The 16,306-nt window shown below is 42.3% G+C and overlaps 1 protein-coding gene across 2 annotated transcripts in view; it reads left to right on the forward strand.

The window, feature by feature from the left end:
- The window catches only part of IQCH (IQ motif containing H), a 110,104-nt gene that overhangs the window by 86,149 nt on the left and 7,649 nt on the right, over nt 1-16,306 (forward strand). For both annotated transcript variants that reach the window (XM_033919667.1, XM_033919668.1), the window contains exons 16-17: nt 2,456-2,742; nt 12,849-13,007. In XM_033919667.1, the coding sequence (XP_033775558.1) occupies nt 2,456-2,742; nt 12,849-13,007 (446 nt within the window). The remainder of the gene's footprint in view (nt 1-2,455; nt 2,743-12,848; nt 13,008-16,306) is intronic.

Consider the following 16,306-nt stretch of genomic DNA (forward strand, 5'->3'; position numbering starts at 1 on the left):
TCGTGTCAATTCTGACGTCGGAGAGGACGTTCTGGGCCAGCCAATTGCTGCCCGGCTGGCCCAGAACGTCCTCCCCACGTTAGAATTCGGCGCCGGCCTGTTTCCGATGGCCAGTGGAAGCCTTTCCCCGGCGGTGGTGGCAGCATGGTGGTGGTGGCGGCGGTGGCATGGGGGAGGGCAGGCAGAAAGAAAGAAAGGGGGGGAGACAGGGAGCCAGAAAGAAAGAAAGGGGGCAGGGTGAAAGAAAGAATAAAATGGGGCATAGGGAGAGAGAGAGAAAGACAGACATACAGAAAGAAAGGGGGCATGGAGAGAGAAAGAAAGAAGGGGACAGGATGAAACAAAGAAAAAGTTGGGGGAAGGAATGAGGTCTGGAGGAGAGGAAGCATACAGGAGGCTGAAAGAAGGGAAGAAATATTGGATGCACAGTCAGAAGAATAAAGTGCAACCAGAGACTGATGAAATTACCAAACAAAGGTAGGAAAAATGATTTTATTTTCAATTTAGTGATCAAAATGTGTCCGTTTTGAGAATTTATATCTGCTGTCTATATTTTGCACTATGGCCCCCTTTTACTAAACCGCAATAACGGTTTTTAGCGCAGGGAGCCTATGAGCGTCGAGAGCAGCGTGAGGCATTCAGCGCAGCTCCCTGCACTAAAAAACGCTATTGCGATTTAATAAAAAGGGAGGGAGTATATTTGTCTCTTTTTGTATAGTTGTTACTGAGGTGACATTGCATAAAGTCATCTGCCTTGACCTCTTTGAAAACCTGCGGAATATAAATGATAATTAACATTTTCTCTGCGTACAGTGTGCTTTGTGTTTTTAAAATGTTATTGTTGGTAGATCATTTTGACTTGGCCACGAAGGTAAGGGGGAGGGAGGGGAGCTGCTGAAAGACATCTAGTAATCCTTGCAGGCTTGACTGTGCAGGGAATTATTTTTGTAAAATCAAGTTTTGTTATGTGACTGGCATTATTTAGACTTTAATTTCTATGAATGAATAGAATGAAAATGATATAAAATTACTTGCTTGTTTTTATGTGCGTGCGCTGAAGGAAAGTGGAGAGAGAGTGGGCTGAGGATGCTGAAGGGAAATGGGGAAGAGAGAGTGGGGAGAAGACGCTGATTTATAAATTGACAATTGTACAGAATATTGTTTCTTTTTATACTTTAATATAATAAGTTCAATATAAAACAATTCAAGGCTTGTGTGGATGGAATCAGGTGGTTTGTGGGATGAGGACCGAGCTTATGGGGATTAGTCCAATAAAATGTTATTTTCTTATTTCTCATTATTTGTTTTATTTTTATTTGTTAATTTGTAAAGTGGTGATTGTTATGTATCAGTTTTTTCAAATTTACATCTACTGTCTTTATATTTTGCACAGTATTAGAGGACATGTATTACTGTTTTTGTGGTGTTGCATTGTATGCAGAGTCTGGTTTCTTGGCAGTTCAGTTTAACTTTTGTCTACATATTTCTATTTTTAGCTTGTGATTATTCCATATTGGGCAAGGGTGTATCTGTCTGTGTGTATGAAAGGGACATGGCTTTCTGATAGCATCGACTGTACAGGATCAATTGACTGTGCAGGATCTAGTTTGTTTAGTTTTACAATGTATGTGTTGGTGTTCTAGTGCTCACTGCAGTGTTTAAGAAGCTGCCTTTTCCTAGGTACACTCTTGTTGTGCGATATGTAGATTGTTACTAAAAATCATATTTTTCATATAGATGTGGGGTGTCAAAAAATGATGGGCCCCGGGTGTCACATATGCTAGGTACTCCACTGTTCTTATCTACCTCCTCAACTCTTAGATCACCTGCTCTGAGTTTGACTTTATTTTGTTCTTGTCCATAAATTTATCCCGATTTTTGAATCATTTTACTAAACAAAACAAGTAAATTCAAAGCCAAAATCAGCCTTTCCTCTTCATCTATGCCGGAGCAATCCAAACAGTGGGAATAGACCCTCCCTCCAGCAAGGGAAGATGGAGCAAATTCCTGCTTCATCTACCATATATGCTGGTCCATACCTGCTTTGTCTCCAGAAAGGAAGTTAGAGGGTCCTCATTAGGCTCCAGAGCAAGAGCCTGTTTTCTATCGCCAGAGTGAATGTCTTGATTTCAGCATTTACCAAGCACATGGGTGGGGAGGGGGTTGTAGGCAAGTGGTTGGGTAGAAAAGACAACAGGACAGGTATCTCTACATTTGGGTGATATTGTCCCGATGGAGCCCGCTGTGGATGCTATCTAGCACTCTATAGCTTTAAGAGGCTTTTGGCAGCGGCCCCACTGTCCATGCGCAGGGACCGTCAGTAGCATAAAACAACTAGAAAATCCCAGGGGAGCTAGGAGGGTTGTAGACACAAGTCCACAGCTGATACATATACATTGCATATTGTATTCTGTACCAAATACCATGTACTGAGAGTAGCTTCTATTCTTGCTAGGTGGAGTGATAGAAGCTTTCCCACCCTCGGACAGCATCACGAACCTCACGGTGGATATGCTGATAGAACCCACAGGAGAGATAAGTCTGGTGTCCTGCGGGGACCAGCTGCATGCCAGCAGCCCCTTGGAGTGCGTGGGCACCTCTATTCCGCAGGCTTCAATTGATTCTACCGTGCTGAATGCTATATGCTGGAAAGTGGGAGAGGCATGCAGGGCCAAAGGCCTACTGGGCTATTTCTCCCTGGATCTGGTGACCTTCATTCACCCTCACACAATGGAACAGCAGGTGAAAAGCTCTCATTTGTCTTTTCCAGCCTTTATATGGGCATTTCTTGGAATAATATGAGCACCTTTACGTATATCTGTCTTCACTGTCTATAAATTCTATTCCATGGCACCACAACTGAGAGTAGAATGTAGACAGTGGTTCCTGACCCCCAGGTCAGTCAGGTTTTCAGGATAGCCCTAATGAATATGCGTGGAGCAGATTTGCATGCCTGGCACCTCCATTATATGCAGATCTCGCTCAGGCATATTCATTAGGGCTAGCCTGAAAACCCTACTGGCCTGGGGGTCCTCCAGGACAGGGTTGGGAACCACTGATGTAGAACAATGATTACATATTTTTTAAATAGTATCAGAAATCTATAGCTAGAAAAAATGAACTGTGCAAATTGTTAAACCTATTGCAATGTCTTACTTCCTGCGTATATCACTTACAGTCCACTGCCACAGAAGCTCCGTGCAAGCAGTCAGTTCTTGGAATTGTGTTTCAGCAAAGGCACCATTTGCTCATTTCACCCATCACTACTGAGGACAAGGCATATCAAGGGACTAAGGGAGAGAGTTTTGAGGGAAAAAAACAGGGACTCAAAATTGCTTGGGGGAGGAAGGGCAACAAAGAATATGGCCTCAGGACTTGGGTAGGAGCATAGTGGGAACAGAGTACAAAGAGGCAGGGACTTGAAGACTGAGTATGAATTTGAGGGTGGGGATGGGAGAACATCAGGGACCTGGTAGTTAGGTTCAGATAAGTGTAACGGGGGGAATATGAGTGAGAGTGTGAGATGGTTAGAAGGGGAATGAAGCATATGGTGGGGATGAAACACGGAAGGCCAGAGAAAAGTGCCAGTGACAAGGGATGGGCGTGCTATGGAAGGAAATGGATGGATCTCTAAAGGGGGTGAAAGGATGGAAATGCAGCAAGGGGAGTAGGGTCATGGATCTGATATACTGCCTTTCAGTTGTACTACCAAAGTGATCTATATTTGTTATATGCAGGTGCTTTTTTTTGTCCCTAGGGGGCTGACAATGGAGGGTTAAGTAACTTGCCCAGAGTCACAGGTTGCTGCAGTGGGAATTTAACCCATTTCCCTGGGTTCTGAGCCCATTACACTAATAGGAAGCTAGATAAGGGTTAAGAGACAACAATGGGGCATAAGGTCAGGAAGGAAATGAATGACAGGCTAGAAATAGGGGCCTGTGGAGGGAGTAAAAGATGGAGGGGATATAGAAGGTGAAGAAGGAAAGAGACAAAGGGGGACAACAGAATCACTGGAGAAAGAGTGAGAGTGGGAAATGGGAAAAATGAAGGATAAAATGTAGGTCTGAATGGAAAGAGGCAAAGAAGAAAATGATGAAAAGGAAAGGTCAGTGTCAGAGTTAAATGTAAAGAAGACACGAGAAGAGGGAAAAAATGGAACCAATTTGATTCTGGAAAGACCAACATGAAGAAAGTCAATAAGAGAATCTGGGACGAACTGCTAAAGCCTGTCACTTCTTCCTCTTTAATATGCTCAAAGCCTGACCTCTACCAAAAGCCTTATCCACACTCTCATCACCTCTTGCTTAGATTACTGCTTTTCTCAGGTCTTCTGTTCAACCATCTCTCTCTGCTTCACCATTTCCTTTTATTTTATTATGACATTCTTTTGCATATGTGATTTATTATTTGCTGGTACAATAAAGTTGATTCTTTATTTACAAAAGAAGAAACAGATGGGTTCAGTGGTTGACGAGCCTCGGTCACCATCATGCCAAGACCTTGCACTTTGACCAATCGCAAGTTGAGCTCACCTCAGCTACTGCGTGAGTGATCAGACAAGTAACATGTCAGTGTCAGCTCATCAATCTCTTAAGGTGTCATTAACAGGATGAGAAACTGAGAAATGGTGGGCATAACTGAAAGCAGATATTTTAAGGGCAGCAAATCTTTTTGATCAGAAAGCAAATAAAAGTAAGAGGAAAAGGAGACCACTATGGTTCTCAAAAGTAGTAGAAAAAGTCAGGAAAAAGAGGTTAGCGTTCATGAATTACAAGAGACTGCAGAAAAAGGAAGTGTTTATTTGCCTTTTAACAAATCAAACTAGGGTAATGTACAATAAAATAAGAAGAAAGGAACTCAAACCTACCCAAAGGATTATTCCTAGTGCTTAATCATAGAGTCTGGAACAACCCCAGAGTGCCAGGCCAAAGGGATTTCATCTTCTCGCTGCTCTGGTAGGTGGGTAATTTTCCCAAGTCTATGGCATCAGCAGGGAATGAAGTCTATGAACAGAAAAAAAACAGCACTGGGATTCAGCATATCATTTACATATTTTTCTTATGCAGCAGTAAATATTTAAGTTGACAACTTGGAGATTTAAGACCAGTTGTGACAATCAGTTATTCAGAGCTATGGCAACTGTGAAGTATTTGCTCTTTTAAAAAGGATGCTCGCATGTGAATAGGATTCAGAAATGAGCTCCGGTTTGGCTAGAGGCTTTGACTATCCAACTGATCCCTTCATGGCCTTCTAATACAATACTGCCAATTAGCAAACAGGGGATGCTCCCCTCCTCTTATATGCCTTGAACAGACTGAACTCTGCTGAGCAGAGACTTTCTCTTAGATGTTTTCAGCACGATGGAAAGAAAAGTAGTCGAAATACTATAGGGTGAATGGAACATAAGAACATAAGAAGTGCCTTTGCTGGGTCAGACCAGAGGTCCATCGTACCCAGCAGTCCGCTCGCGCGGCGGCCCAACAGGTCCAGGACCTGTGTAGTAGTCCTCTATCTATACCACTCTATCCCCTTTTCCTTCAGAAAATTGTCCAATCCCTTCTTGAGCCCTAATACCATACTCTGTCCTATCTCGTCCTCTGGAAGCTCATTCCAGGTGTCCACCACCCGCTGGGTGAAGAAAAACTTCCTAGCATTGGTTTTGAATCTGTCCCCTTTCAGCTTTTCCAAATGCCTTCTCGTTCTTGTAGTTTTCAAAAATTTGAAGAATCTGTCCCTCTCTACTCTCTCTATGCCCTTTATGATCTTGTAAGTCTCTGTCATGTCCCCTCTAAGTCTCCTCTTCTCCAGGGAAAAGAGACCCAGTTTCTCCAGTCTCTCAGGTATGAAAGGTTTTCCATCCCTTTTATCAGACGTGTCGCTCTCCTCTGAACCCTCTCGAGTATCGCCATATCCTTCTTAAGGTACGGCGACCAATATTGGACGCACCATTGCCCGATACAACGGCAGGATAACTTCTTTCGTTCTAGTTGTAATACCCTTCTTGATTATACCTAGCATTCTATTTGCTCTCATAGCAGTTGGTGCGCACTGTGCCGTCAGCTTCATTGTTTTGTCCACAATTACTCCCAAGTCCCTTTCTTGGGTACTCTCATTCAATAACATCCATCGTATAGCTGTACCTCAGGTTTCTGCTTCCTACATGCATTACTTTACATTTCTCTACATTGAACTTCATCTGCCATCTCGTCGCCCACTCCCCTAAGGTCCCTTTGTAATTCCTCGCAGTCCTCTTTAGTCCGAGCACCACTAAATGGATGAAAGCAGATCTATTGTCTGATACAAGGGACCAAGGCAGCTCACTCAAGAAGGACACTGCTTGTTTTGAGGTTACCCCCATATTTAACACTCAAGTGACAAATTGCCTTAGAACCATCTTTAAACATGAGGGCAAATGGCCCATCCAGTCTGCCCATCCATAGTAACCATTATCTCTTCCTTTCTCTAAGAGATCCCACGTGCCTATCCCACCCTTTCTTGAATTCAGACACAGTCTCTGTCTCCACCACCTCTACCAGGAGACTGTTCCATGCATCTACCACCCTTTCTGCTAAAAAGTATTTCCTTAGATTACTCTGGAGCCAATCACCTCTTAACTTCATCCTATGCCCTCTCATTCCAGAGTTTCCTTTCAAATGAAAGAGACTCGACTCGTGTGCATTTACGCCATGTAGGTATTTAAACATCTCTGTCTCCTCTCTCCTGCCTTTCCTTGAAAGTATACATATTGAGATCTTTAAGTCTGTCTCCATACGCCTTATGACGAAGACGACGCACCATTTTAGTAGTGTTCCTCTGGACTGATTTTTATATTTTTTTGAAGATATAGCCTTCCAGAATTGTACACAATATTCTAAATGAGGTCTCACCAAAGTCTTATACAGGGGCATCAATACCTCCTTTTTCCTACTGGCCATACCTCTACCTATACAACCTAGCATCCTTCTAACTTTCACCATCATCTTTTCAACCTGTTTGGCCACGTTAAGATCATCACATACAATCACACCCAAGTCCCACTCTTCTGTCGTGCGCATAAGTTCTTCACCCTCTAAACTGTACCATTCCCTCGGGTTTTTGCAGCCCAAATGCATGACCTTGCATTACTTAGGATTAAATTTTAGCTGCCAAATTTCAGACCATTCTTCAAGCTTCGCCAGGTCTTTCTTCAAGTTATTCACACCATCCGGGATGTCTACTCTATTGCAGATTTTGGTATCATCTGCAAAGAGGCAAATCTTACCTGACAGCTCTTCAGGAATATTGCATATAAAAATATTCAAAAGAACAGGCCCAAGAACAGAACCTTGAGGCAAACCACTGGTAACATCCCTTTCTTCAGAGCGATCTTCATTGACCACTACTCTCTGTCGTCTTCCACTTAACCAGTTCCTGACCCAGCCCATCACTCAGCCCATCACTCAGTTTATTTATTAGACATCTGTTCCAATATGTAAAAGCAGCTAAGCATTTGGATGATTCCATGCAGTTTTCATTAACTCAACCTCACCATCAAAAGTTATAATCTGACTCCATTGTTGGCAACGTACTTTATCTGAGACACCTGATTGCAGGGGGTTGCACAAATTAATTATCTTCTCTGGGAGTACCCCAGTACTTTGAACTAGCTGGATTTCAGTCTTGCTAGCACAGTCAAATCCTGATCCTAAAGCAGAAAGAGTCTCCAGTATTGCTTTGCTTGCATTGCACTTGACTGCATAAAAAGGAGTCACTTGAGAGAGTACTCTAAGCTATTACAAATGCTTCTTAAGGACAGGGCAGGATTAATTCATCGAGGGCCCCTAGACTCAAAAGTACACTGGGCCCCCTGCCCCGTCCCACCCCACCATGCACCCAGGCGGAAACAGGAAGCTTTGGGCAAGCAGCACCGCTTGCACAATTACAGTTCCTATTGCCTTTCTTACCCACGTTGCTTGCTTGTCTTACTTTCCATCGATGGGGGGGGGGGGCACGTTGCCGATCGGGGTGGGGCCCGTGTTGCCGATCAGGGGGCTCGCGTTGTCAATCAATGCTGGAGGGGCCCATCGCCGTTTGGAAAAAACAATGTTGATGCCCTGATTCATCGGGCCCCCCTGACCATTTCGGGCCCTAGGCACATGCCTACTTGGCCTATTGGTTAATCCTGCTCTGCTTAATGATATCCCCAAGAAAGCTCAAAATACACCCAAGGAATACCTCACACCATAGGCCACACAGTTTTATAAGAGCCAGTGTCTGTTGATTAAACACGATTGATTGAGGGTGATGTAATCGCATATCACAAGGACAGAACAAGCCTTCCAGAGCTCAGAAGTTCCCTCACGCACCAGTCTCCTGAGTTCTGTTTTTTTTCATGCTGCCGATGATCTCCTGTTTTAAAAGAGGTTTTTCATCATTTCTAAGAACCAAAACCACAAACCTTGAAGTTTTAACCTTTTTTTAGATTATTTTTCTTTTATTTTTGAAGAAAGATCCAGAACTTTGACCCCCCTTCAAGATGTTTACTATGTCCTGGTTCAGAACACAATCAGGATGTCTCTATGTTTTATGTAATTAGTGCACATAAACCACTCTGACAACTGTTGAAGGGTGATACATGAAGTATTTTAAACTATTTATGAACCCAAAAGGACCACTTGTACTACTTTCTCAGTCACTCTGAGGTGAGAAGAGGCAGCTGCTGGCCCAGAAGGAGGGAAAGGAAAATATCTACCACACAGAGAACAGCTTCTGTTTCATTGCCAATGATTACAAGTCCAGCTGCAAAGGGATCCTCCAGGATGCCATGAACCTCTTCAGAGACTTTGAGGCTGAAAGCACAACCACCTTCAGGAAACTTGCACAAGGTTCCTTCTCAAGCACTGGAGAAACACCGATGTCACTGAAGAGTGCTCTCCCTAAGCCATCTCCTGCACGGTCCGTATTGTCAAAGACACTATGACCTGACATCAGTGCAGACCTTTGATAATACAGACAATGCATGCATATCACCAAGGCAGATCAAGAGACTACTGCCCCAGTGGAAGCATCCCTGTGCTCTAACAACAAAGACCTCATCCTGCTCTCGGATTGTGGCACAGTGGCTGGCGACTAAGCCTCCACTGGCATCTGCTCCAGTCCTTGTCACTTTTGCCAATGAGTCTTCTCCATCTGTTTTGCTGCCTCTGCCAGGGTAGCCACATTCATTTCTGCAAAAGATATTTAACGAATTTGTCAAGGGCTCCTATAAAGATCGGCCATCTGTTCACTATCAACAGCCAAGTATAACGTTATCTCAATCCATAGGCATTACTCCTGTACACAGAGACACTTGTTTGTTTCAAGATTCGATAGAATCTCCTCTGTCGACTTCAAATCTGAACTGTAGCGAGGGCACTGTATACCTCCTTTTTTAACCATATTCAGAGCTTTCTCAAAGTGACCTAAAAGGTTACCCACCAGAATCATCTTTATATGAAGAACAGCACTCTACAGGTATCTCCTGTGATCCATCTCCTCTTCTTATATGGAATGATTCCCTTTGTGATGACATCTCTTTCCTGAGCTTCATTCAGCACATTCTAGAGAAGTTCCTTTCCCTACAGCAGGAGGCAGAACTTCATCCTTTCTTCAACAACGGGTGCAGTGGTTTCTGATCTGAAGAAGAAGGGTTACCTTCAAAAGCTCATCATAAAATGCATTGAGTTAGTCCAATAAAAATGTATCACCTTATTTCCTTTGTTTTATTTCTTTATAGTACCTTCAGCAATGGGGGGAAAGGCACAACAGATTCCTGGTACTTGGCTTTCTGAAATGAAGCTCATTATTGGGGCCTCAGTATAAGCACCACAATGGGGCTTGCTTAGTCCATTACTTAGGCATGCCTAAGCCATTAGCGAATACTGGTATACAGTGTTGTTGGCATGCCCACTTATGGTGTAAGTTGATGCAGCAGAGCGTGCTGTGCCAGGCAATGCATACAGCTGGTAGTATTCTACAGTGGTGTGCAAAAGTATGGAACCACTTGTGGAATTTTGCATTCTTTCACCTTTCTGACCTTTTCTTTTAAATTCCTTTGTTGACCCAATAGATTTGTCTATGTACCACATTATAAGGGATACATTTGGCTATTAGAATTAACTTTTTAAGATCACTTGTTTCTAATTTTACAATTTTGTTGATCCTGGAACATAGCTACAATAACTTTTACAGATCATGCTTCAAAAACTGGATCGAGACTGTCCAATCAGCATGTGTTATTTCTGACCAATCAAAGAGGCTGCTTTCATCAGCCAATCACAGTTCAGACGTCTAGGTAACAGGGCAGCTACAAAAAGCTTTCATACACTTTCTGCATCAACTATGGACAAGACTCAGAAGCAGACATTGAAGGTGCATGTTTGTGTGTCAATGATGAGCCAGAAAGACTTTTCGTGCCACTGGATCACCAGCAAAGTGGGCTGCAGTCACAGCACAGTACGAAAGCTTTTACAAAAGAAGAAAGCGATGGGTTCAGTGGTTGACGAGCCTCGGTCACCATCATGCCAAGACCTTGCACTTTCATTGACCAATCGCAAGTTGAGCTCATCAACAGTTCGTCTATGGGGCTGCAAAGCATGCAACAAGCTACTGAGGACTGACCCAAAAAATCCAATGGCAAGTAGATAGTTGGGATAACCAAGAGGTTTTGTTGTGAGGAGCGAAGTGTGTGTGATGGAATGTAGAAAAGAAGATATCGATCAAGAAGAGAAAGATTGTGAGTTTGTTGAATCTTGCATACTAATAGGAGAATTTTGTATATTAATCTATTCTATTGTATATAGGAAGCCAGCTTGAAGATTTTAGCAAAGGTGTTACCCTGTGATCAATTTAACGGAAGTATTTTGGATTAATTGAAGTCTTTGAAGTTTATATGGCAGACTGTTGTAAAGAGAGTTGCAATAGTCTAAATGGGTGATAATCAGGGAATGAATCAGGATATTGAGTGCATAGTGTTCAAGAAGGGCTTTAAAGGAACGGATCATTCTTAGTTTGTAGAAACAACAATGTAGGACAATAAAGATTTGTAGATGAAATCTGAGTTTGTCATCTAGTGTAATCCCTAGGACTTTTGTGAATGGGACCCTGGGGAGTGGGGACTGCTGTATTTTCAATAAAAATTGGAGATATTAGATCCTGGGATTCTGTGTGGGTAAATAGTACAACTTTTGATTTGGAAGGGTTGAGAAATAATCTGTTAGGAGAGACTGGAAGCCCTAGAGGAAAGGAGGGACAGGGGAGATATGATTCAGACGCTCAAATACTTGAAAGGTATTAACGCAGAACAAAATCTTTTCCAGAGAAAGGAAAATGGTAAAACCAGAGGACATAATTTGAGGTTGAGGGGTGGTAGATTCAAAGGCAATGTTAGGAAATTCTACTTTACGGAGAGGGTGGTGGATGCCTGGAATGCGCTCCCGAGGGAGGTGGTGGAGAGGAAAACGGTGGTGACGGAGTTCAAAAAAGCGTGGGATGAACACAGAGGATCTAGAATCAGAAAATAATAGTAAATATTGGAGGATTAAGGCCAGTACTGGGCAGACTTGCACAGTCTGTGTTTGTATATGGCCTTTTGGTTGAGGATGGGCTGGGGGGGGGCTTTGACGGAGACTTCAATAGTTGGAACCCAAGCACAGTACCGAGTAGAGCTTTGGATTCTTGCCCAGAAATAGCTAAGAAGAAAAAAATAATTTTAACTGAATCAGTTTGGGCAGACTAGATGGACCATTCGGGTCTTTTTTTTTTTTTAATTCTTTATTCATTTTCAACATTTTCAATAAGTGCAATACAAATTAAATACATTTTATCACTTATTACTCTTTCAAGAAACCAATCAATCTATATCCCTCCCCCCACCCTATCCCATAACTATTATAAATTTTTAATTTAATAATCAAATCTTCAAAAAGCTCATTATGATATACATTTCATATCTATAAGAGATAATAAGCACTAATAAATAAACCCATACATTAATTTTACAAGAATTCAGAGAATCATTTAAAAATAAATCCACCCTCCCTCCCTCCCCCTGGATGTGCACATAATATATCAATAAAAATCAAATCTAGAATAAATCAACAAAAGACGTCAATGGACCCCATATTAGCTTGAAAATTTTTATATTCCCTAATGATTCTGCAATCATTTTTTCATATCTGTATATCAAGCATAAATTTGCCCACCAGAATGTAAAGTTAAGACGGTCCCAATTTTTCCAGTTACGCATGACATTCGGATCTTTATTTGCTGTCATCTACTATGTTTATCCCTTAGCCAGGATGAGATGTTGGTGAGATGTTCTGAATTTCTGTGTATTTGTGGGATCTGCTTAAGGAAAATATTTAATAGTATTGGGGAAAAGATATGAGAGAGTGATTCCTGGACTCTCTCTCTCTCCAGTTTAGTGCTCATGAATATTGGGGGTTAGGCTGTCCCAGGAGCCTCTCCTGCCCGCTTAAATTGCTTTGAATATCAGCCTTTATGAGCTGAGATGGCTGAGACTCCCCTTTTTCTGCAGGGTGTCTATAGCTACTATTAAAGTTTTGTGGGTAAATGAGTGGCATAAAGAGCCAAATCTGTTTGATATTTGGAAGATTTTACTGCCTGGGTTTTTCTTCCTTTGATAAATAAAGTGCTGTAGGGAGTCTGTAGGACCTTGTATCGTTTTAATGGTCTCAAGTTGCTTTTCTTGTATTGTAAGTTCCTGTTTCAAACCAGAAAAGGTGGTAGAATGGTAAGATGAATCCACAGCTCTGCTGAATGCTGCTCTGGTCTCCATTTCACCTTTTGTTTTTCTGTGTTCTGGTTAGGTGTGGGCTACAGATCTTGACCCTTTCTACAGCGACCAGTTAGCCTTGACTCAGCTCCTCTTATATGTGACACAGGGAGAGCTGAACTGCAGCTCAAGCTGCTTTACTGTTCCCAGGCCAGTAAAGCACAGGAGACACCACCAAGAGCCCGAAGAAGTAGTAAGTATGTTTGAGTGCTATCCAGCTATCATCAGGGAGTCATCCCTGCTATCTAGGTCCCTAGTCGGAACACTTCTCTTGAGAGGGGGTGGGGGTTCTCCAGAGCTCATGGACACCCCTGTGCCTTCCATAGAGAACAGCATCAGCTTCTCCTTATCCTTCCAACAGCGATGTCCCATGTACCAGAAGTGAGAATCTTAATGGAAATGTCATTTTCATATCAACTTATCCTGCTTCTTCTCACTTTAATTAGAAATCCATAACAAAAAATAAATTCCCAATTGCATCAATAAAAAACATGTTAAAAGTGATTAAACATCTCTGGCACTTCATTTACTGTGGTGATATAATGAGGTAGAAATCTATTGCTGCTTTTGCCTGCAGCATACCCTGTGTGGTTTTTCCTGAGAAATGAGAGAGAGATTACAAGGAAAGGTACACACCACGGGGCATCGTCAATCCCTCACCAGAAGAGTGAAGCAGAACTTCAGTAGCATTCTATCTATTTTTCAGGCTAAAATCTAATTCCAAAAATAAGAAAAAAAAATTGAATTTCATTTATTTATATACCACTTATAGTGTAAGTGGTTTACATTCAAGTGCTTGAACATTTTTTCCTGTCTGTCCTGGTGAGCTCACAATCTATCTAATGGGGGATTAAGTGATTTGAACCCACAACTGCAGGGTACTGAGGCTGCCACACACTCCCACTTAGCAAGATTGGCCCAGTGGACTGCCATGCAGGGATAGCCATGGGGGCCGGATTTCGAGCCCACAACACAGGGTCTAGTCTGGGAACAATGAGAAAGTGAGTCTATGGAAATTGCAAAAAGTGATACAAAACAAAAGCCAACACTAGGCTAGAGTTGCATTCAAAGGAAGAAATTGCCATCCCCCTCCTCCCCTTCCCACCAAATTAGCTAACGTCTTTCCTATCCTTCATCAGTGTGAAGTGAAGGGGAAATTTTTGGAACATTCCTACTGGGATCCAAAGAATATGCAATTAGAAACTATTAGGAGGTGCTGAGATTCATTAACTAGATTCCAGTGATATCTTTCCAAGTTCCTGTCCATTAGCACCTGGGATTGTTCTTGCCCACCCTTAGCTGAAAAGCTCAGTTTTGTCTTTTCCTACCTTGAAGACTCGGCAGAAACAGGCCTGTCAACTTTCCCACTTTAACAGAAGGGCCAACTTTCTGGCTCACAGAGCTTTTGGAACTCACATATGAACAGCAAAGCTGGCATTTGCACTTCATAGATATTCCAGCAGACATTATTTTACCTGGGACCTGTGGAGGGAAAGCCTGCTCCAGTTACCTTTCCACATGCCATGTAACTCCTCCGGCCTCTGGCTCTGCTCATAAAGAACAACAACCCGCAGTTCTGTTTTCAGGCCTCGTCCTTTGGAAGAACAAATTTGCTGGATACTGCTGGTGCTGTAATTATGTACCAAGGATCGCTCATTATATTTGGAATACATTATCTGCTAGATAGATGAGACTAAACACGCAGGCCATCAATAATTCATAGTGCAGCTCATTATACATGTGTGTGCACGCTTCAGAGCACAGATAAGCACCTCATCAGCTCAATGCCAACCCTTAAACAATACTAGCACTGTACTGAAGCTACAGTCACATTTACGCTTGTTAAACTGCAACTTGGAGTATTTTATCAAACATTCATTTATTTGCCGTTTCCCAGTGCAAAAACCACTTTCCACAAGTGCCTCCATGTCTATGTTTTTGTAGTTGCTAAGTTAATGATTTGAGCAATGCTTGCTATTAATTCTTTGAATATTATAAACATGATTAATTTTCAGTCAGAGATTTATTATATAAGGATTTCAGCTATGTCAACTTGCATGAATCAGTGTCAGACTGGAGTGTAATCATACTATCATTCGCAGACAAAGAAGGGGGCTTTCTGGGATGCGCTCTTCCCTTTCACTCCCCGAGTTCAGGTTGTCAGATATGGGCCTGATCAAAAGCAAGTGACTAATTAAGAGACAGCAGCCCTGTTCTGGAATGCACTTATGAGTGCAACCTAAATCAATTACAGCTTTCACTTGAACAAGTATTTGCAAAACTCTCAGCTGCTTATCACACATGAACTGGGATCTCATTGGCCCATGCAGCAGTGTTTCAGTGGTCTTCATAAGGCTTTGTTTGATTTCTTTATGTTTCTATGTTTAACAGTTTCTATCTATATCAATGCTATACATTATGGAGACAAGTTTCAAAACCTAGCAAGATTGGTGACAGAGCTCATGAGGAAAGATCTTGTGTTCCCAGATGGCGAGAGTGTGTCCAGCATCTGGGAGGGTGCTCACTTGCAGAATGCAGACACACAAAGCTCAAAATCCTGGATTTTAACCATCCTGAAGAAAGAGCTGATAGGATGGAAAGACATAAGAGTGACAGAGGATCTGTGGTTCAAACTGAAAGGAGCTATAAAATCGGCAACAGAAAAAAAAGGAAACTGATATGGTGGCGATCATGAAATACAAAAGAACACGAGAAGAAGAACACATAAAACTGAAAGAAATGAAGAGAGAAATAACGCTGGAAAAGGCTCTGGGAGAAGAACAAATGGCTAAAAACCTGGAAGGTGACCAGAATTTTTTCAGGCTCGAAATGGAATTGTAAGTCTGAAAGATGCTGTGGCCAGCAATGAGGAAAAAGCAGAAGTGCTTAACAAATACTTCTGTTTTTATCAAAGAAAATCCTAGAGTAGGACTTCAGTCAGCTGATAAAGGTAGATATGAAAATTAAGTTGAGACTGTACTGTTTACGGAAGGAAGAAATTATGAACGACTTGAAAAACTGAAAGTGGACAAAGCCATGGAGCTAGATGGGATCCATCCCAAAACCTTCTGGGAGCTCAGAGAGGTTCTGGTGGATCCTCTTAAAGATGTGGTTAATAAATCCTAGGAGACAGGATTGGAGAAGAGCAGATATGGTCCCGCTTCACAGAGTAATCTCCCAAATAATAATAAAACCAAAATATTACTATTGCCTAACCTATAATTAGCAATCTTAGGGAACCTTACTGTACATATTCCAAGTCCCTTAGCAACTTAAAGTAATCACCAAAATTAAGATGCAAGATGGGGGCTATCCAGTGAGTGTCACATGTTTGGTGAGAGGTCTTCTGTGTGTGCTCGGTTCAAAGAGCTCCTAGCACTCAAGGAAAGGGTCCGATCTCTTGAGGCTAGAGCTGCAGACTTGGAGGAGCTGAGGGAGACAGAGAGACCTACAAAGACATCCCACCTCCAGTCTGGCAGCCTCTGTGCCGCT

The sequence above is a fragment of the Geotrypetes seraphini genome, chromosome 14, assembly GCF_902459505.1.
Source record: "Geotrypetes seraphini chromosome 14, aGeoSer1.1, whole genome shotgun sequence".
NCBI classification, from domain to species: domain Eukaryota; kingdom Metazoa; phylum Chordata; class Amphibia; order Gymnophiona; family Dermophiidae; genus Geotrypetes; species Geotrypetes seraphini.